Here is a 22,937-nt window from a genome sequence, read left to right as displayed (position 1 = left end):
ATGTTCTCCCCAGCTGTACCTGGAATGCTTCCTTCTGCTGGCCCACTGGATGAGACTTTGAAACATGGGCACCAAAAGCAAAGTCTACCGGAGCATGAACACTGAAAAGCTGTGGAGTGTGTTGTAGTCTAAAAAGTGAAATAGTGAGTTGCACATGCAGCATATTCAGGTGTGACACATCTGGCTTCATTTCCCAGAGTGTAGCACATGCCCCAGTTTTACACCATTCCTCGCATTTGCGAGATTAGGTCCTGGGAACATTTCAGGCTCTTGGAGGGGGGTTCAACATATACCATTCTAAGTATCTAATTTTTGTCTCTATATTGTGAATTACTGAAAAATATAGGGGGAATAGTCATCTTTCCAGCTTACCAAAGCAGGCACAGGCAAAGGAACAGGGTTTGAGGGAAGGTATCGCCGAGATTTCCGAATGGCAAACTTCTCTGTAGGCAGTGACTTTCCTGCAATTTTCAATTTCAGACTGGGCACAGTCCTGGAAGAGTAAAAAAGGTTAAAGTCATTTTTGCTCCTCTGAATATCTGGAAAAATCCACACAAACCAAAACCAAAACAAAATAAATTTCAGAGACTGATTCATTGAGAGGTATTGACTTATAAAGACCAAACAAAATAATCTCCTGAGGAATATCACATCCAGTGAAATCTTTCTTGTAATGAACTTTGAAACTACTCAGGGTATCCGTATTTTCTCAATGTTCAAACTGCCATCTGGGTAAGAGGAAATCTGCAGTAACTAATTTATGTTTTTCTGGACCTGTGAAGGGTATCCATCCTACAGAAGGCCTGAAGGGGTTAAGGTGGCTAGGTGGGCCAATTCTGTTGCACCTGGAGGACCACCCGGGGGGGGCAGGGATTAATTAGATGAGAGTCAGCTGGAGGGGAACAGGAGTGGCCTGTATAAAGCCCAGGATGGAGAGGAGAAAGCAGCTACAGGGAAGTAGTCTGCAGTGACCCCCTGGGTGAAGGGAGGCTTGTTTGGGACTATGGAGTGTAGTCTACAGTTATTCCCTGGGAGGAGGGAGTTTAGGCTGGCAAACCTGAGGCAGTGGGGAGGGGAGAGACAGAAAGATAGGAAAAGCTCAGGGGAAAAGCAGCAAAGTATAGGATACTGCAGACTTTGGCTGCAGATCAGAGGGTCACTGAGCTGGAACCCAGAATAGAAGGTAAGCCTGGGTTCCTCTACCAGCCACTGGGGAAGTTTCACAAACCAGAAGAAAGCAGACTGCCTGGGAACGTTTGCCCTGAAAGGCTTCAGTGCCCGGGAAGGGGAGGACCATAGCGAGCTGGCTGGAGGGCCAAGTCACAAAGAGGAAGCTGGAGCAAGAGGGGTCTCCGTGAGAGTGATCACCAAAGAAGGTTGTAGCACCTGGAAGGAGGTAATCCTCAGAGCAGCCAGGAGGCAGCGCCCCTAGCAGTGAGTGGACCCATGACGACCACATAAAGCTTTTTATACAGTAAGTGGTACAGATCATCTCTTAGAATAAAGCTGTTTTAAAAATAAAACTACATTTTATAAGAGGATTTTACTGTAACTAGTTGATTAAACTGATGCGGCAGTCAGGAATTTTTTGAGCCTAAACATCAGACCCAAATTCAAGTTACAGTTCCAATAATGTGCATACACACCCCCTGGCTCACCCTCTTGGGCCTTCCATAGTTCTACCAGATGCCAAGCCCCAAGCTCACAGTTGTATTGAGGCTGTCTCCAACAGCCTTTTATCAGGAAACATCTTGTAGTGAAATCTGTACAAGGCTTTCAGAAAACTCATGACAACTTTAACTACCGGGAACACTAGAAAAAAACATGGAAAATGTTGCATGCAATAGCAGCAGCCACTTGTAGCAATGATGAAATAGAAAGTGATATTAATTCAAAGCATTTCTGGGCCAATGGGAAGTTGAAATATACTCAAGGGCTGTTGAAAGCTTTCCAACAATGTTAGTATAGTTAATGGGGAATTATTTTGAGGATCTGACACTGTATTTTATTTTCTCTCTCTCTCTCTCTCTCACATCCCCCCCCCCCCCCCCCGCATCTTATTAACCCTACAGAATCAGTAAATTTTCCTCTCCACTCCCAAAACCTGATTTACATTCATTGTTGCAAGTCACTTGAAAAGGTAAGGAATGGAATAGTGTCCTAGTTGGGACTTACTAAATCTTACCTAAACAGTTCAACTTCATTATCCCCAAAGGGTCTGTGATCATCTGGTCCAAACATACTGAGATAGGCAGCTTTCATGTAAATATAGGTTACCTACAGTGAAGAGCAAATGCTATCAACATCATCTGTACAGTAAATTGTATTCACAGCAGCACTGATTTAAAAGCCAACATGATGGTACTGTTAAGGAGGGAAACCTCTGTTGCTTTTCCTTGTAAACTCAATATTACAAAACACTTAAGAGGAGGTCTGTTTTCCAACTGAGATATGTGCATAAGACCCAGTACTTTCAAAAGAGAATACAGAAGAGCACATGTATGGTATCTTTTATTGTTTTTAGTTTGCTGGGTTTGTACCAGTTTTTATTTCCATTCTATGAATACTTGTGTGTGTGCAACAAAAAAGAAGCTTCCCTCTTAAAGAGAACTAATGAGTGATTAATCACATAGGAACTCCTGAGTAATACACAGTCAAAAGTGCAGGGTGCTGGAGGATGTTACAGTGAATGCCAAGGGAAGGTAGAGTATAATAATTCTTTACTTCCTGAGTGCTGCTGTAGTGGCCATCACAGCAGGGGACAGCAATTACCCTAGGACATGGAATTTACACTCAGAATGGGGTTTTCAACAATCATGCAGTATGCAACGGTTGGTTCTGTGATTGGCTGATTTCCCTGTTCTGCATAGTGACCTCCAGGAAGGGGCCAAAAGAACAGACATTTTGGCAAGCTTCAGCTTGCAGTGCTGCAGGTCGTTATTGCCTCTGGTGGGAGAAGTTTTGGTGGCTGCAGAATAGGCAGAGACAAGGCCTCTCAGCCCCAGAGATCCATGACAAAGGCAAGCCTGACATTGGTTTAGACAGAAGCCATTATGCATGGATGGCTGCCCCTCTGCGCAGTTGTGCTGGCCCCCAACTCTACCTCCTGGCCACTTGACTTCTGAAGGAGCTAGGACAGGGCCAATGCCCTGGTTCCATCAGCTGCTGACCAAAGAACCCAACTGAGGTGCTGCTGTCATGGGGCTCGGGTAAATGAGGAGGGAGGGAGGGAGGGAGATAGTCAGTGTCATAGAGACAACACCCCCTTCCATTTCACATGTGTTGGGCCAGATCTGCTCACAAGCGGGACTGCGTAGTCCCTTAAACCAAGGAATTTGCCCTGGTTACAGTTATTACCTAGTAGGCACCATCATGTTTAACTCTCATTACAAAACACTAACTTCCACATTGTCACCAAAACAGCTCATGTTCATTAATGTAACTGCAATAAAAGAAATAAGAACCTACCACTAATTGCACAGGATGGCCAATTAGCACATGACAAAGCCCCTTGCCAGTTGACTGCCCTTTAGTTAAAAATCAGCTCTGAAATCTAGCTGTATTCCCAGATTACAGGACAGGTTTAGAATGTCTGCACTGCTCTCCCTCGATGCACTGTTTGCATGAGCCAGAGCAAGCCAGATTTTGTTTTACTGCCCTCACCCTGTGATGGATGTGGCTCAACCCAATTAAAATGTAACACCCAAGCTTTAGTCTCTCTTTCATTAATTACTGGTTTTCTTGTCACGTCAGCTTACCTTTGACCAATTGTTTTCTTTGCTTAGCAGGTCCGCATAGAAATAGGCCACCTTCCACTGGCGCTTGTAGGTGAAGCACCACATTAGCTCCCAGTAACACATGTGATGAAACTGCTTCCAGTGCTGCTGAGCCTCACAGCACTCCTCAAACCTGCGAACCGCCTGCACAAAGGAAACGCCAAACATAACCATAATCATCGTAAGAAAGAAACAGGTTTAACAGAATATACACGTCGAATGTGTCCGTTCAGGAAACAGCACTGGGACCCAGTGCTGCTCCTGGGTGGGGAGTGCCCTCAATTCTAAGTTAATGGGAGTTAAGAGTGCTCAGCATTTCCTAGGATCAGGCAGCAGGATCAGACCCTTGACTTCATACTCTCATCCTGTATTATCAAGTTTGCCACCTAGAGTCCTCCTTATACCTTAATTTTATTACCTAATGCTGAGTGTAGGCAAACAGTAGAGCAGCCAGAGGAGTGTTTGTTGTGAGGGAGATTAAAGTCAGAGGGGCAGATCCTCAGCTGGTGTATACATCAAAGCTCCAGTGACCTCAGCAGAGCAGTGGCAATATATACCAGCTGAGGACCTGCCCCAGAATATTTGAGACATGTAAAAAACAGCAAGAGGAGAGAATAGGACAAGTTGGTTTGCGGGGAGAGAAGTCCAAGAGCAGGCAAAGGAAAATAGCTGCAGAGTGTTAAAGGCACAGTGGGCTTCAAGATGGGTTAGACAAAGTGCATTAATATTGGAGAACTGCGTTACCGCCCTCAAACTGGAGTAAGAACAGCACAAGACAGCGTAGCACATTCATCACTCGCACACACAGACTTGCTTAATTGTCCCGGGTTTCAGAGCCACTGCCTCAAAGTGGCCACATAGTTAGATACCAGCTCTGCAACTAGCACTCAGCTGTAGCTGGTGGAATTTCTGCTGAGTTTAATTGAATCAGGAATTGCATTGTTCAGGGTACATATAATCAGCTACTGTTTGACTGGAGCGCTCCATTCTGGGCCAACACTTCTGGCACCCTTTTCAGGACAGCAATCATGAGGGTTCTTGATTGCACATCAGCATGAAGGCCCAGCAACACTTTAAAGGGCTGTTGCAAAAACATTATTTCAAAGAAAAGGAGGACTTGTGGCACCTTAGAGACTAACCAATTTATTTGAGCATAAGCTTTCGTGAGCTACAGCTCACTTCATTGGATGCATTCAGTGGAAAATACAGTGGGGAGATTTATATACATAGAGGACATGAAACAATGGGTGTTACCATACACACTGTAACGAGAGTGATCACTTAAGGTGAGCTATTACCAGCGGGAGAGCGGGGGGGGCGAAGGGGGAGAAACTTTTTGTAGTGATAATCAAGGTGGACCATTTCCAGCAGTTGACAAGAACGTCTTTTCTTTTTGTGAATACAAACTAACACGGTTGCTACTCTGAAACCTGTCATTATTTCAAAGGGGTTTTCGCTTGAAGTTGGGCATTTTCAAGGTAGACCTTTCAAATTAAAATGATTAAACCTTGATCCAATCAAGTGATTAAAACAAATCACAGATGGTTATTTTATGTTGTTCAATTCAATTAACTGAAAGCAGTGGGTCAAGCCATTCAGAGCAATCATCTGAATAAAATTTCTGTTTTGTTTTTATGCACTGCAAGTTTGCAGATGGATCCCACCCACACGGTTCAGCACTGGAGGTGGACTTGCCCACAGTTTAGGATAATTGGCTCTGAAGTGTCTAAATATGGTTAGAAGCCCAACGTAGGCTCCTATTTTTTTAAATCTTGGCCAGGCTTTATGACCAATAGGGCAACGTTGTTCTTGAAGGTTCTTTTCCGAGGAGAAAAAGGTTACTTACTGTATCAATATTGCCTTTTATTGTTTCTATCCTGCCCGCAAAAAACAGGAATATGGCTCCCTGTAATAAACAAATGCAACCATGAATAATTTTCATGCAACTGATACATTCTAGCGACAAACACTAAACTAAATTAGGATTCATCTTACTTTTGGATAGCGAGCCAAGTAAGGCTTGAGTAGCTTTTCTGCCTCTTCAACGTTTCCTTTCCCTGTCCCTAGATTAGTTGAGTAAAACAATGCAAATGATGAAAAGGAATAGGAAACAATAGCCTTGAGTAATCATCACCTGGCCAATAAATAAGTTCTCCCATACAGTAGCATTTAGGTCCAAACGTAGGCGCTCATCCTGCAGCACTTCAGACAGATCAGAAGAGGGCACAAAGAAGTTGTGCTTACATGGAGGCACCGTAAAGGCAAACTAGTTCTGTGCTGGCAGAAATCTCCATGTGACATTGCTCCCTCCTTCCCTCCCCATTGCCTGGGATCCTCAATTCTGTGCAAGACAGAAAAAGAGAAGGAAAGTGAAAGTGGGCAGGATCTGATCCTGACTGCCCATTGCTTGGCTTCTGAATGGCCACGGGAGCATCCCCCATTTCCTAATGCCATGGCAACCTTTTTAAAACATAGAACCATAAAGACTGGCACTGGACTAGGCCAGGTTTTTACTGGGCCACACTGCATGGCTTTTGCAGTTGCATAGGGCTATGAGACCAGAGTTGAGGTATCCAATGACACATTTTTCAGGTATATTTAGCAATTATTCTAAAAGCTGGTAGTATATTTGCCTAGGCCTAGCCCAAGGGGATTTTGTCAAAGAGTGCTTTAGGAGTAGGCCACGAGTGAATGTATCATTTTAATGGGAAATATGTCACCCCAAGAAGACAGCGGTGACAAATTAACATGAAAACAGGATTTAGCAAATCTTTTTACAAGGACTTAAACAAAAAAACCCAAACGCTTCCAAAACAACTCACTAGACCACAGGAAGTATAACTTGTTCTTGTGACCTCTTCTTACGGCAACACCCCAACTCTCCCCTCAGGTCCCCCTCCCAAATGTCCTACACAAGCCTCCATCTTGAAGAACAAAGCCCTTTCCACAGTGATGACAGTTATTGCAAAAATCAACCACCACGAATTATCCAACTCCGTCCAGTCCAGGTTTGAATGAACAATTCATCAACAGGTTTGCAATTTAACCACTTCTTCCCCTTGTTTCCCAGCAATAACTGATCATGTGAAAGGACTATTATAGGGTTACTGTGAATAATCCTACCTAACACAAAGGTCATGAAGGTATGATAGCACAGCAGCAGCATGGTACACAGCACCGACCTAAAGCTGTACATCAATGCTCCCTCTTGAAGCTGCAACAGACCATACTCCTGTGCAAAAATCAGAGAAGGAAGACAAAGTCTTGTAAAGCAATTACAGTGCTATTTTGCTTTTCACTTCTGTAGTATCACGTGTAGCTATTCTGGTAGCTCAAACACATGGACTGCACTGTATATCTACAGCAGTGACACAAATTGTTTATGTAGTTATTAGAGGAGAACACACTTGCAAAATATCATGTGGCAGAGCAGTGACTCAGGGATAACTGGACAATTATCAGGGGAGAGCGCAATAGTGCTTACGAGTCATGAGTATCATCCAATAGAGCTAACGTCATTTCTGAAAAATAAAATACACAGAATTCTGCAGTACCTAGGCAACTGGCAGATGTTACCACCATGTAATGTATCTAGGCACATCACACAGTGGTGACACGAATAGTTACTGTCAATGTAATATATATGATTTTGCCAAACACAAGTTATTGGACTCAGTATAGGTGAATGGGGTAAAATTTCATGACCTATATGATATGCAGGAGGTCAGACTAGATGATCTAATGGTCCCTTTGGGCCTTAAATTATATGACTCTATTAACACAACATAATATAAGTTAACGCTTTAGAATGGAGGACAGGAACACTGGCATACTGGAGACTAAGTCCTCAGAGTAACTTGCTACTTGACCTTCATTTAGCCTCCCTGTGCCTCAGGTTTGTTCATCTGTACTACAGGAGTGACTCTGTTCTGTTCTATTCAGGTTTTTATATAATGCCCATTGTCACTGTGGTATCTGAGTACCATAATACATCTATATCTCAGAGACACTGGGGGACATCCTTACTTAATGATAATAAAGTATGCGAGCTGGTAGGGGGGAGAGAGAGAGAGAGAGAGAGACAAGTATTTTAAAATTACTCTTGGAGCACTTGCCTACAACAGCAATATCAGGAAATGACAGATCCAGGCATGTTGCAAAAAAACTTCTTCCAAATTAACTCTTGCATTATTTCTTGCAAACCACTTCTTGCCTGTTTAAGATCCAATGTAAAAAACCAACAGAGGGTTCGTGAAGAATGGATATCTAGTGGACCTAGGTTGCTTATAGAAAGGCACTGTGTACATCCAAGGGGTCTTCAGTACCAAAAGCACAAGTCGCTACCACTTGAGCTAAAGAAGTAACTCCATAAATTGTCAGTAAAAATCTTGTCTATTCTCACTGAGTCAGGTCAGGCACTGAGGGAGACCAGATCATACCCACTAAGAGAGCATGTTATTACTGATGTTGTGCACACTCACACTACCCCCTGCAGGAGAAGCAGCACATCACAACTACGACCTGACAGCCACCAACCCAGAAATGGTGAGAATGTGTTCCCAAACAAGATCCATCTTAGGGAATGTTGCTACTGTGCAATATACACAGCTGCCCAGGCAATAGATGGGTTTTAAATATAGGATCTGTTTAATCATATTCCCCAAATAGCTAAATAACACATTAAACACAGGACAACATGGCAAATGTTATGTCCCTATGTTATGTGGTGCATACAACATTCAATACCCTATTGATTCCCGGCCAAGTCAGCAAAATAAAAGAGAAAACTAAGACCATGCACTGTGGGGAGAACAAAGGCAGCATTCAGAAGCCTCAGAATGGCTTATTCCTATTTCAGCTGGGAGTTTAACTAAACTGCGTCCGCTTCCCTGAAGTGAAACTATTTGAACAACTGGTGACCTAAAGAAGAGCTCTGTGTAGCTTGAAAACTTGTCCCTTCCCCCAGCAGAATCTGATCCAATACAAGGTATTATCTCACCTACCTTGTGTGTGTCAGATCCTGGGACCAACATGGCTACAACAAAGCTTCACACAACAACTTTTTAATCACATTTTTTTTAATGGAGGGTCTTTACAAAGAAAAAAAACACAGAGTTGCCTTTCTTGTCTCATGACTTGGCCATGTCACCACAAGCTTATCAAAGAGGATGGATATTACCGTTAGCTTATCTACATAATTGATTAATTAAATTGGGCACAAAGCAGACAGAGCACTTGAATGTGTTATGCAAAATCACTTTGGAGTTAACTTTGGCTTAGTGTTTGCAGAAGAGCGGAAAATGCCAGATAAGAGGATTTCTAAGGGGGGAATGGTAACAATTACAAATTAAGACATATGTAAAAATTGATACTCAGCACAACTGATTTGGCACAAATATTCTCCCACTTCCAAGTTGACCCCATCAGTCTAATTTCCTGCCTTCTATGTCAATAATTCTGCCATTTGATCCATTGCCAATCTGCATTTAAGACACAGAGGATTAATTTAAAACTTTATAATGGTTCAGACTAAGAGCTGCTCTAAGTTAGACCAGCTGCCAATTGCCCTGAAGGGCAGCCCAGGATGTAAAGGAGCCCCAGGCATACCCTCATACACAAGAAACCCAATTGGAGGGAGTGGGGTGGAGGACATACTGGCTGATCTGTACCACCTGAGGATGCCACTACAAAGGGGAATTCTCTGGGGGCCAGATCCACTGGCTTCAGGGCATCTTTGCATCAGGGGAGTGATACAAGGTTGCTCTAATGCAGCTTTGGGTATGAATGTCTATAAATGCAGTATTAGTAACCTACAGTAAACAAGCAGCCCTCCACACTAAGAGTGAAACATTATCCCCAAGTGTCCCAGTGCATTATGCCTCTGATTTATGCTCTCAGATAGGACTGTGATTTTCTCAAAGCACAGGCCACATCTTTCTCTGAGTCTTGCCCAGCACCAAGCATTCTGACAGCATTTAAGAAATAATAAGATAATCATCATCTTACAGTCAAAACACAGCAGGACTCAAAACTCCTTCCCTCTTGACTGTGATGCCGTGAGTTACACATGCCTGTTCCCTCTCCCCTCCTACCATCTCCTGTCCTCCTTTCTATTTCTCTCACCTTGAAATGTCATGTCTGTACTCCAAGGGGCAACTTCCTCTTGCTGAGCTTTGGAAACCTGCCATGGTAAATGTGATTGCAAATGCAAGTAGCAATGCTTCTCTCAGATCTGGGCTTACGGCTCACAACCTTAAGCACCGCAAGATCTTTTCAGATTACAGTGTTACTGTCGAGGCACACCCCCTTGAACTTTGGTCAATGGAATGTCTAAATACTCCCCTTTCTTTTGAAGGCATTCGGAACATTTTCCCTTATGTTTATGATAATTCCAGATCATTCTTCAGCCTGCTACCAACTATTTGAAACAGGAGCTGCTTACTCACTGGCACAAGGATAAACCCACACAGAGCCACATGAGAAATCCCAGGGCCTGTCCACAATCAAGAAGGAGAGACTGAATGAAAAAGGGAGAAAGTTTTCCTATACAAGATGACCGTTCATCAAGTGTCTTTACAAAAGCATGCTGATCATAGAATTGTAGGACTGCAAGGGACCTCAAGAGGTCTTCTAGTCCAGTCCCCTGCACTCATGGCAGGACTAAGTATTATCTAGACCAGCAGTTCTCCAACTTTAGCAACCTGAGGACCCCCATTTTGAATTAAAATATTTCACAGACCCCCAAGTCCCCCGCTCAGCCCCAAGCCCTTCCCCCAAGGCCCCACCATTGCCCCACCTCTTCCCACCCCCACTCCACCCCTGCCCTTCCTCTTCCCCACCTCTTTCCGTCCCCCCTACCCCATAGCATGCCCCATTCCCACTCTTCCCCCTCCCTCCTGCACACCAGGGAACAGCTGTTCCCCGGCATGCAGGAGGCGTTAGGTGGGAGGAGTTGATCAGCAGGGCTGGCAGCCCCAGACATGATTCTGCCCCATCCCCCAAGCATGCCCCATCCCCGCTCCTCCCCCTCTCCATCCCTCCCAGCAGGAATTAACATATCCTGCACTGGGACAACAGATCTCCAGGAAAATACCTTTGATCTCTTCCTGCAGACCCACCCAAGACCCTATGAGTATGGTTGGTGAGTCCCACCCCACACTTTCTGAGTACATGCCAGGCCAGTTATTCCTGGGCATCTACTTAGGAGAATTTAGATATGTCTTTGAAGTTAATAGTTGCCATTAAAGACATAGAGAAAAGAATGGATACATAATCATATGCATGCTCTTTTAAGCTGGGTTCCACGCAGGAACAGAATCAGGGCTGTCAGGATTCTGTGATTACAGCATCTATTAAATTAGATAAATTCTCAACCTCCTTATTAAATTAACTCAATATCAACTACAAATAGTGCTTCTAAGCACTATTGCAATCCAATAAATAAATAGTAATAATCTCAACATTATACTTTGAATTATTTTTGAATTGAACTGTTGCTTCTTATCTTTCTTGTATTTTCCAAACATCATGTCACTGTCCTAAATTTTAAAATATTTACAAAGTTTGTTTTTTTTAAAAAAGACCAAGAAAAAAATCCTTGAGCAGCAGTAACGTCAGCTCCAGTAATGAAAACCCTGCAATACTCACATTTCAAAGAATGCTAGAATGATGGGGTGGGGAATCAGATTCTAGCTGTAATGTATCAGCCACATTTATTACAATCTTATCAAATGAGTGATATTTACCTTGCTTCCAGAAAACCCAACAAACTCCAGTAATCGTAAGATCCGTGTTGGAAACATGGACAATGTCTGTGGAAAGAAACATAAATAAGCTGAGCAGTAATTGGAATTGATATTCTCCTCTCTCTCAACCCCAGGGTGTCTGATATGACCTGTCCAAACCCCAAAGGCAATCAATAAAATCATTAAAAGCCTAATTAGCTCCCCCTAAGTCTTCTTGTGTAGATGTATATTTCTCTCAGCTATTTTTTGTATCTCATGTATCCTTAAGGATTAAACAAAACTAAATCAGCCTCAGGATCACAGTAAATATGTAAACTCCTGTTTCCTAGGTAAAACTAACAGCAACTCTGGATAACACTGGTTGCTGCATTTTGCAGCATTTTAATGATTATTTCGATGGGAACTACAGAAATTAAAGGTTTGCCAGACCCATCAAGCAGGATACTCTCTATGTGTTACATGGATCAGTTTTTGGAGTCCACTAAACTGTTCCAAGAAACAGGTTCTTGTGTCAGAACAAACCAACCAACCACGAATCTGATCATGCAGACACTTACTACTGGGCACAGTTCTTATTACTCTAAGTAATCTCATTGAACTCAGGGTTAGGCCACCCGTTTGTAAAACAGGAAAACGGATACTACTCCTGTATTAAAGTATACAAAAGGTACACACGTGACACGGATTCACTTCTTGTTATGCAACTGCCTGTATGGTAAATACTAACTCCTACAACTAAACAATGACCTGTTTACACTAGCCTTTGAACCAAGTAGAGTGTAAATCAATGTTGCTTTTGCTGTTAACAATTGAAAAGCAAGTTTAAAATGGTCACGGCTAAAAAAAAATAAAAATTATCCCCTTTTAAAAAAAGAGAGAAGGAACTATGCTTCTGGGGAAAAAAGTGACAGAGAACATCTGAGATGTATTTATACAGTATATCAAATAAATTGGGGTCCCAGTATTATGACAGCCAGTAAGGCAGTATTAATAGCAATAACCGCCATTTTAGTTTGCATTCTTTCTTCTTATTATTTTAATGGGAGTCACCTTTATGCATTATGGGAAGGAGAGACACTAAAAGAACACACTAAAGGGGATGCTGTGGAAATACTCATCTATACTTTTTTAAAGAAGTATGAGAACAATTCATGCATAATCAGATTGCATCTGCTGTGACTCAGTTTTTAACTGTTGACAGTCACAGTTTACGTAACGTTTACATAAAGCTTCTCTGAGCACAGGGCTGAACACACGCAGAATCAAAATCAGACTTGCACAGAAAATATCTGGTAGTCCTGCTTCTGTCCAGTTTAGAAATCATCTTCTCATCCCAAAGCATCTTTATAGACACAGGGAGCAGTACAGCATTGCTGCTATTTATTCCTGTCCTTACCTTGTTCCTCCATTAAGTGCCACCTGGTCATGTTGCTGCAAATGATGTCCTGCCATCTAGCCAGTGGCCAGCCTCTAGGTCTGACTGACCTTGGCTGCTTCTGCATTATTTTCCTTGGCATCCTATCATCTGCTTGCCTCCTGCAGCGGTCCCCCACATTGTAATCTTTTAGATTATAGCCAATCCCCTTGATCTCAGATCCTTCTCTCCTTCTCACTTCATTTGTCTTAAAATCACTCCACTTTACACCTGCCACCTTTTGAAGAACTCTCTCTCTACTGTCTCCTGCCTTCTGATGTCTGTTACCCCAACCCACAAGTGTGGCACCAAATATTGTGGAATAACGTGCTATGAATTAACTGAATCTAGCAGAAAAATTCTGATTTCAACCCTGGGCAGACAGGACTCGCTTAGCCTCTTTAGGCAAGTCTGTCTAGGAGAAGGAACATTCTGATTTCAAATCTGAGCAGTGGATTAGGGTGAAAGTGCTGATGCTTCTTTCTACCATGCCAGCAGGCTATGGCATTCCCAGGAGCTGGATTGGGGGATTGGCCTAACAAGCCATTACATCCAAATCTTACTTGTTACAGTTTAAAAATACCACCAGTAAAAGCATCCTCTCTTTCACAGCATACTGGTACTTTCACTTCTGATGTGGGATGAAACCAAGATGTAGAAAAGTGCACAAAAATAATTAAACACCTGCATACCAACCCCCCTTCACTGCCCACCCGCAAAAAAGTCAATTTAAACTTATGAACACTGAAAATTGTTCAGATTAGATTCTGGTTAGTTCTTATTTTAGTCAAACTGATTTGCCATCTCTGGCTGGGAGAAGTGGCAGTGATTGGGGACGGTACCTTTTGCCTGCAGGATTCCACATCAAAGGCAGCGTAGTTCAGTTCAATCACAGAGGGGTCTCAGACACATCTTCTTTAAGCTTTAGGTATTGTAAACATGCAGGGAGCTCTCAGGCTGAAGACTGAGCTGTGATCAGCTCTTTCCACAGTCGAACTACTGATCACAGCTCAGGTTACTGAAATGGCCCAAGATGCTACTTTGTCCTGACCACAGTGCTAACATAGGCCCAAATCCTACAATGAACGTTGGATGGGCAGATGCTTGCACTCATGCAGAGACTCCTTGAAGTCAGCAGAGCTCCATGCAAATGCAGAGGAGTGCTTGCACACAGTAAACTGTAGGATCGTGGACATAGCAGTTCCTCTGTATTTCTCTTTTATGTGTAGAATGTTCACCCTTCATGTTTCTTAATCATGTTAATATCTGCAGATGCTGTAAACCAGCAGAGGGCCGGCCCAGCAAATACTTGCACACTTCTAACTTCAAACATGAGCGCTTCCATTAAACACCTGCGTTCTACTGAGTTTAAGTTAAGCATGTCTGTAAGTGTTTACAGGAGGGGGGCCTTAGTGAAGACTTCTTTTACATACCAGGTTGAAAGCTCCAACTCCAAGCTTTACACCACCTTCAAAATGGAGATAGTTCTTTCCTTTAACATAGTTTGGAGACTGTATAAGACTGTCCAATTCCCTAACAATACAGAAGATAACATTACAGAATACATGGATAACCGGGTAAGTATTTAGCCCAATTCAGTTAGAAAGCTGACTAGTCATTTAGAAATATAACAATTATAGTCATAACTCTGAAGTCTCATCTAATCTAGATAGATGAAAGTAGCCAGAAGCTATTGTTAACCATGGGATGGTGGTAAAAGGTCTCATTTCTCTTTCCTATTCATTAGTACAGTAGAGAACAGCTTCTTTCTACATGTGCAAAACTTTAACAAACCAGGAGTCTAAGAAAGCATGCCATCAGTGAACATGTGAAGAGCAAATTCTTTATCATGCAAACATCAGGAAATATACCAGGATTTATGTGTACATGAACTAAGAACATCTCTTGTATTTGCAAGAATAAAGAGAGATGCCAGCTTGGTAGACGTACATGGTTGTCTTTCAAATGATGGATCTATGAACCTGTACTCTACTGTCATGAGTGCTTTAAAAAGGAGAATTCCATATACCATTAACATTTCTAGGGGAGCTGCCTGCAGTATTGTGTGGCAGGATGATGCAGCATGTTACAGAGGCAAAGAGTTCTGTGGCACCTTATAGACTAACAGACTATTGGAGCATAAGCTTTCGTGGGCGAATACCCACTTCGTTGGATGCATGCAGTATACGTCTGTTAGTCTATAACGTGCCACAGGACTCTTTGCTGCTTTTACAGATCCAGACTAACACAGCTACCCCTCTGATGCATGTTACAGAGGACACACTGAGCTCTGTGAGTGACTTTGCTTTTGTTCTTATTTGCCTGGCTGTTTTTTCCAATAATCTAAAAAAAGTTATTCAGGCGGAAAACATAAGGCAGCACATTCATATAACAGTACAGAGGAAACAAGCTGTCTGACAAGTTGAAAGCTACTCAAGATGTGTTTGATTGGTTTTAGGACTGAGGGAGGAGGTTGGACATAAACAGCATCTGCCTGTGGAGGTGGCTCACTTGCTAGCCACCAATCAGTATTAAATCCATGTTCTCTAGGAGTGAACTGAGGAGGACCCAATCTCAGATGGCAGATTATCCCAATCTGCGTGGGTTGAAAATTACTCATGCTCCTAGATTTTGAAGATAGTTATTATAGCTTACACCATGTGCCTAAGTGAATAAATAACAACAATGCTAATTGTTTGAAACACCCCCTCCCACCAGAGTCTTTTTATTGCAGAAGTGCATCTGGTATGATAATACCACAATAATTCGGGCCTACTTACCTATATGTCTGATAGCTGTTCCTGACTTTGATGCCTCCTTTGATAAAGCTAACCATGTTCTCATCCTGGTGGAAGGGAAACACATTAGCACTGAGCAATTTAAACTGCATTTGCTTTCTGGAAATTAATATATGGGAGTAAAACAAATTAAGATGAATCAGACAGGATGAGTCTCTATGGAGCAGTAAATAGCTAAGACTTAGGATTTCTTTTCTAATTTTTGTTGGATCATATCAAAGAAGTTCTGTATTAAAATCACAAATGAGTTTGATTCCCCATAGTTTAAATTCCAGGGTATTACTATTTAAGAGGTCTCTTGGTTTTTGGTCTCTTGTTTTTACTGTTTCTCTCCCTCTCTGTGTGAAACTTGCAAGCTGCTAATTGTGTTAGTACATCCTAAGACAGAGAGACTCAAAGCGATACTTTGTAACAACAGAAACAGCACACAGAGACTCCCTGCCCTTTTGTTGTATTTATCTCGCTTTGTTAACAATTGTGATTAAAATAGAGATAGAGGATGTATGTGGATGGATGCTTGGTGTGGATAATAACTGAATGATCAGGGAGGTGCCAACCTAAGAATCCAGTGTCGATCGGCCGAAGAAGGTGTCAAGTGGAAACAACCAGAGGACCCCCCGGAAGGCAGACTGGAATCCACCCAACAGCCTCAAGGATGGGAGACCCGAAGAACGAGATAACATCTGGCAGCACGGAGCCGTCAGGAATGTGCCATCTGCTGATTAATTCAGCAACAGCATGATGAAGCAATTCCCATAGACTGGCATAGGAAGAAATTCCTATAAAAGTGGACTCTAGAAACTGAGAACTTTGGGGTCTGATTCTGCAAACCAACTTCCAGGAGCATCAGATGTGCATCTGACAAGGCCCTGCTCCCTCCTTGTGTCAGGCCACCTGGCCAGTGGCTTAGCCCAAGCAACTCTAAGGCTGGTAATTATGATAACAACCTTGCGGAACCTGTGTTTGTGTGTGTATGAATGAATGTGTGAATAAATATGAAATTGAATGGAATGTTATAGCTATAACTAACTGCTTACTAAGATTCTTTCTGTATTCACAATAAATGTGGCATTTTGCCTTATCCCCTTTAATAAGATCCTGCTGGTTTTTATTTTATTGGTATAACAGTAAATGGTTAAGACTTAGGACTTCTTTTCTAATTTTTGTTGTTTTTACGGTGTTCTAAAATATCAGATTTTTATTTTTATTTTCATGCTTTCTGTGATTAGTTGCTTTAACTCTGAGCCATGGCTCTTTAGTCTACATTAATGGCCACAGGAATAGAATAATATTGTCTCTTGTTGCTATTAGCAAAAAGTGGCACCTACAGTACAGACAGCTGTGACTGTTTTAAATGAATGAAAAGAGCTTTGAACCATTTGTCCTTCAGCACGGTTAAGGTTCAGACATTCCCTGGCTCAGCACTAGCTACGAATAGCTGACTGCCTGCACCAGATCCTGCTGGATGCAATTTGGTTTCATGAAAAACATCAGGTATGTTGGATGTGCTCTCTTTTTGTTACTGGATTTTAACGTGTTAATGGTAAGTGTGTAGCACAGCCATAAAAAGCAATGTAACAAATGCTCAGATATTGTATAACAAAACATAAGAAACATGGAATCTGCAAGATAAAATATGTAGGGGCCTTTGAGTTAAGAATTATGACTTAACCTATGAGAAGCTGCTTGATAATTTTCCGTTCGTAGCTTCTTTCCTCATTTATCACTAAGGGGTAATGCCCCCCCACCTGTGGGATATGGAGGCAAGCTGCAGGCTCCAGGACTAAGCCCTGCCCTTCAACTCAGGCCAGCAAAAAAGTGTTTCAAAAAGCTGAAGAAACACTCCAGGAATCAAATATTAGCATCAAAGACAACAGCTTGATATAATATATGAATTAAATGTATGTTTAAATCTCCCTTTAGAGAAAAAAATCAATTTGTTACCAACTGTATTCCAGTCATTTACCAGATGACACGGGTGGTCTGAATGAGGGGAGAAGCTGCTAACAGGAAGAAAATTAGCAGGCAAGAAATTTTTCATTCTGCTGCACAGCTTCTCTCCACATTCATCATTAATAAAAAGTAAGGAGTAGTGAATCAAAGAAGTGGTGGTCAGGGAGGATAAGCAGAGTTGTAATTATTATTGTAGAATTCTATTCTGGAATGGAAATTATCTCCCTTGCGCCACATTTTAAAGCAAGAATTTTGTAATTTAAGGAGCAAATCCAGTTGGGAACTTTCCTACCAAAAGAGGTCTCTGCAGAGGAATGGAAACTTATTTTGCAAAACTTCCTCAGATGAAGCTCATGCACTTGGGTGGATTCCTACTCCGTAAATAGTCCTCCAGATGCCTAGCATGTCAATTGCTGCAGGATTTTAATAATAAAAGGTGGGAGAGCTATTTCCCAGGAACCGTGGAAAGAAGAACTTACATTGAACTGAAAAGTTTCTGGAGCTTTAGCATTTTTTTCATGACAATAGCAGTGTGGTTCTTGTATAGATAGAGGAACTAATTCCAAAACCTGTCTTTCAGAGGCAAAGGTGATTGGAAAAGCCAGACACAGGCTTGTCTAATCTGTTGTCCTGATTAATCTTGACATCTGATGCTCAGGTGGGATGTCCGATGTGCCTTTCTAAAGAATGTTGCTAGGGCTGGTTCCCACTTTTATGCAGTGCTTGGTTGTGTAGGACTCCAGTCAATCATTCTGGAGAAACTCTAGTGTAGCCGATATCAACAGAATTTTACAGTTGTCTTGTTCGGCTCATCACCGGTGAGGCCTCAGCTGGAGTACTGTATCTAATTCTGGGTGCCACACTTTAGAAAAGATGTGGACAAAATTGGGAGAGTCCAGAGGAGAGCAACAACGATACAAGGTTTAAAAAACCTGACCAATGAGGAAAGGTTAATAAACTAGACATGTTTAGTCTTGAGAAAAGACGAGTGAGCGGGGACCTGGTAATAGCCTTCAAATATGTTAAGGGCTGTTACAAAGAGAACAGCAAACAATTATTCTCCATGTCCAGTGAAAATAGGACTGTAGGGGAAGTTAAGCTCTGGAATATTCTTCCAAGGGAGACTGTAGAATTCCCATCATCAGAGGTTTTGAAGTACAGGTTGGACAAACACCTGTCAGGGATGGTCTAGTTTTAATTGGTCCTGCCTCAGCACAGGGGGCTCAACTTAATGACCTTTTGAGGTCCCTTCCATCTCTACAGTTCTATGATTATTATTTGTATTATGGCAACATCTAGGCCTTGGTCCCATTGTGCTGGGTACTGTACAAAAGACAGTTTGTTTCCCAAAAAGCTTTCTGTTTCCTCTCACACCAGAAATGTAATGTGACCAGATCAATGAGTGAAATTTCCTGATTGAATTCTCTTTGGATATTAAAATTTCTCAACAAGGCTAATGGAAAATCCTTGCAGAATTACACTTTCTCTTCCAATGTCCAGGCTGTAACTGTAGGTGGTCCAGGTCTGGATGAAGGAGCCCCTGCTTAAAGAGGCATGGTGTTTTCTGCAGGTGCAATGGAGGTTCCTGGGCTATCAAGTACAGAGTGCCTTTTGGGCCATTAGAGGACTATGGGGAGACCTTTTCCCTCTTTTCTGTATCCTTTATGTGACCTGTCTTGACAGATAGCAGATTCTTCTCTGTCCAGGATATTATTTCCATTGTCACAGAGAAGCTTTGCCAGCTGGCTACTCCTTATTTTTGAAAGGGATATAAACACTGATGCTTCAATCATAAACAAACATTTACATGGGAGGTAGCAGGAAACGTCCCCTATGAGCACCATAACTATCCACAATGTGGTTTCTTGCACCTTCTTTTGAAGCAGCTGGTTCTGGCCACAATTATAAATGAGATATTGGACTAAATGGATCACTGGTCTGAACTATGCAGTCATGTGTGTATGTTTTCATTCTGACAACTTTGTCAGTGTTGTATCTAAGCAAATTAAATGAATGTGGATTCTAAATTTTTGACAATTTGTCATCCATGTATGCAGTCCACCTTGTGAGACTTGCTTGAGCATGTTGGTTGTACTTACCTGCCCACAAATGGACTTTTGAAGGTGATCTGAGAAGGACATCTAATTTTGCATTGTACCCGGTAAATGGTTCTATGTCCTTAAAGGAATATCTGGAGAGTGCATTTTGAAAAATCTCATTCAGAGATGAAGCCAGTACTTGTGTAATAAATATAAAGGGAAGGGTAACCACCTTTCTGTACACAGTGCTATACAATCCCTCCAGGCCAGGGGCAAAACCCTTTCACCTGTAAATGGTAAAGAAGCTAAGGTAACCTCGCTGGCACCTGACCCAAAATGACCAATGAGGGGACAAGATACTTTCAAATCTGGATGTGGGGGGGGGGGGTAACAAAGGGTTCTGTCTGCCTGTGTGATGCTTTTGCTGGGAACAGATCAAAAATGCAAGCCTTCCAACTCCTGTTAAGTTAGTAAGTAATTTAGCTAGAAAATGCATTAGATTTTCTTTTGTTTAATGGCTGGTAAAATAAGCTGTGCTGGAGGGAATGTATATTCCTGTTTTTGTATCTTTTTGTAACTTAAGGTTTTGCCTAGAGGGATTCTCTATGTTTTGAATCTGATTACCCTGTAAGGTATTTACATCCTGATTTTACAGAGGTGATTCTTTTACCTTTTCTTTAAATTAAAATTCTTCTTTTACGAACCTGATTGATTTTTCATTGTTCTTAAGATCCAATGGTTTGGGTCTGTGTTCACCTGTACCAATTGGTGAGGATTATTATCAAGCCTTCCCCAGGAAAGGGGGTGTAGGGCTTGGGGGGATATTTTGGGGGAAGACATCTCCAAGTGGGCTCTTTCCCTGTTCTTTGTTTAAAACGCTTGGTGGTGGCAGCATACTGTTCAAGGACAAGGCAAAGTTTGTACCTTGGGGAAGTTTTTAACCTAAGCTGGTAAGAATAAGTTTGGGGGTCTTTCATACAGGTACCCACATCTGTACCCTAGAGTTTAGAGTGGGGAAGGAACCTTGACAACTTGGCACCAGCAATCCTACCTGTAGGAGATAATTGGCTAGAGATGACCACTGCCAGGAAATGAATGATACAATGATGTTTTGGATCTTTGCAAATCTTTACCATGGTAGGAAAATTATGGCCAGAGCCAAGTAGTTTTGACCCATGGGTGAGCAATTTTCTGCATTGGGTTCAAAAAGTTCTTCTCGATTTTTTGAACCACCAGTGGGTATGTATCCTTTCCAGCAGCTGGCATATTATGAATTGGTCTATTTCTCTCAACAGGGTACCAATTGGCATGCTGTCCATGAATGGGTATGGAGCCTTCCACAGGGGGATCAGAGATTTCAGGAGGCGGTCAAGGCCCTACAGGTCTCTCCAACTCAAAGCTCATATTCTGGCAGCACAAGGGTCAGTGGGGTATACCAGGCCCAGTGAGGCGCCTAAGAAGCTGCCCAGAACAACTCACACACTTGGCTCTGTGTTTGCTGCTGCAGTGAAGGGCAGAGGGAGCTCACTTCAGAGGTGCTGTACCAGAGAAACCAGAGGGTGAGAGCATCTATACTCCAGAGATTCTTCATCTCAGGAGAGGGAAAGAGGAGCTAGATGCTGAAATGAAGTCGCTACTGCACAAAAATAAATAGAAATTAAAAGTTAGAAAACAAAATTGCTAGAAGAAACTGAACTGCCAACTTGGTGTGCTGCTGGGGGCAGAAAATCTGGTAGCTTGATCTGAAGGGCAGGACTTAGTCCCAGAGTCTCCATCAACAATACTGAACCACCTGCAAATTCCACACTGAGGGGCATTATCCATTAGCGATAGATGAGAGAGAAGCTGTGCAGTATAAATGAGTGTGTCACTCCTGGTATGATAATATGTCCCCAGAGAGTTTAATCCAAATCATGGTGCAGCAAATGCTCACAGAACAATGTGCCCCTGTTTACTTTCGTTCCATAGAGCAAATGTTTATTTCCATCATTCAGCTGGAGGGTTCCACAGGGCGTCATACATACTAGTTTAAAGGCTGCTTCCTGTTTAGCAGTTGGGGGAAGGTTTCAGAAACAGGACATTTACTTCAGTTTCAGCCCAGAAATTCAGAAAAGTCACATTTGCTAAGAATGAAAAGAACCAATGCTACAAGAGATGCCTGAATATCAACCTCCCTAGGGAAACCCTGAAGCTGATTTGAGAAAGCAGTTGCTGACTGGCACCCATGCGCTACGTATTTTTCCCGAATTCAGTTCTAATCATAGAAAGGAACAAATGCTATGAAAAGCCTTTGAACTGTCAGCACAGTAAAAGCTGTGTTATCTGGCACTTTACCAACTGGAAAGCTCTAGAAGCTGGCATTTTTGATATCTCCCAATGCAAATCTTCACAGGGATGCCAGGTGTCCGGTTTTCGACCAGAACACCCAGTCAAAAAGTGACCCTACCGGCTCCGGTCAGCACTGCACACTGGGCCATTAAAAGTCCAGTTGTTGCAGGGCTGGCAGGCTCTACCTGGCTCCTCATGGCTCCCCAGAAGTGACAACATGTCCCTGCTGCTCCTAGACGGTGGAACGGCCACGGGGCTCCATATGCTGCCCCCACCCAGAGTGCTGGCTCTGCAGCTCCTATTGGCCGGTAGCTGTGGGGGCAGTGCCTGTGGGCAGAGGCAGCGCGCAGAGCTGCCTGGCTGCACCTCCACCTAGGAACAGCAGGGACATGTTGCCACTTGCAGGGAGTTGCCCGAGTTGAGTGCCGCCAGAATCCGGTACCCCGAAGCCCCTCCCACGCCCAACTCCCTGCCCCAAGCCCCCTCCCACCCCCAAACTCTCTACCTGAGCCACCCCCCGCACTTCCTCTCCCGCCCCAACCCCCAGCCTTGAGCCCCCTCCCACACTCAAACTCCCTCCCTCCATTGGCAAGTATAACTCTTACTTAACCAGAATTTTTGACTAACTGGAACCCCCCATTCCCCCAACATGCCAGATAACAAAGCTTTTACTGTAGTTTGTACTTCCTGGGAAAAGGGCAAAGTGGCTTTTTACAGTGTTTTGGTAATCTTCATTAAGCATCTGAAGTAATCACTTTAAAAACTCTTAGTAAGTATAAGAGGTAAAGCACCTTCATTTAATTTTTAGATCTAGCTCTTGCTTCCATGAAAAATTAAAAGGCTAGAACAGAAAATGAATGATGTCTTGTGCATCCCACTCTAAG

The 22,937-nt window shown here is 42.7% G+C and overlaps 1 protein-coding gene across 5 annotated transcripts in view; it reads right to left on the bottom strand.

The window, feature by feature from the left end:
- TTC39A (tetratricopeptide repeat domain 39A) overlaps positions 1-22,937 on the bottom strand; it is a 64,061-nt gene that overhangs the window by 11,764 nt on the left and 29,360 nt on the right. For all 5 annotated transcript variants that reach the window (XM_084635959.1, XM_084635957.1, XM_084635956.1 and 2 more), the window contains 9 exons: positions 15,716-15,780; positions 14,369-14,468; positions 11,522-11,587; positions 6,900-7,008; positions 5,772-5,839; positions 5,623-5,682; positions 3,759-3,920; positions 2,186-2,277; positions 373-493 (listed from right to left, as the gene is read on the bottom strand). In XM_084635959.1, coding sequence (XP_084492085.1) covers positions 373-493; positions 2,186-2,277; positions 3,759-3,920; positions 5,623-5,682; positions 5,772-5,839; positions 6,900-7,008; positions 11,522-11,587; positions 14,369-14,468; positions 15,716-15,780 — 843 coding nt within the window. The remainder of the gene's footprint in view (positions 1-372; positions 494-2,185; positions 2,278-3,758; positions 3,921-5,622; positions 5,683-5,771; positions 5,840-6,899; positions 7,009-11,521; positions 11,588-14,368; positions 14,469-15,715; positions 15,781-22,937) is intronic.

This window comes from Lepidochelys olivacea (assembly GCF_965140295.1).
Source record: "Lepidochelys olivacea isolate rLepOli2 genome assembly, chromosome: 8".
In the NCBI taxonomy this organism is placed as follows: Eukaryota; Metazoa; Chordata; order Testudines; family Cheloniidae; genus Lepidochelys; species Lepidochelys olivacea.
This window is presented reverse-complemented; position numbering and strand designations above follow the sequence as displayed.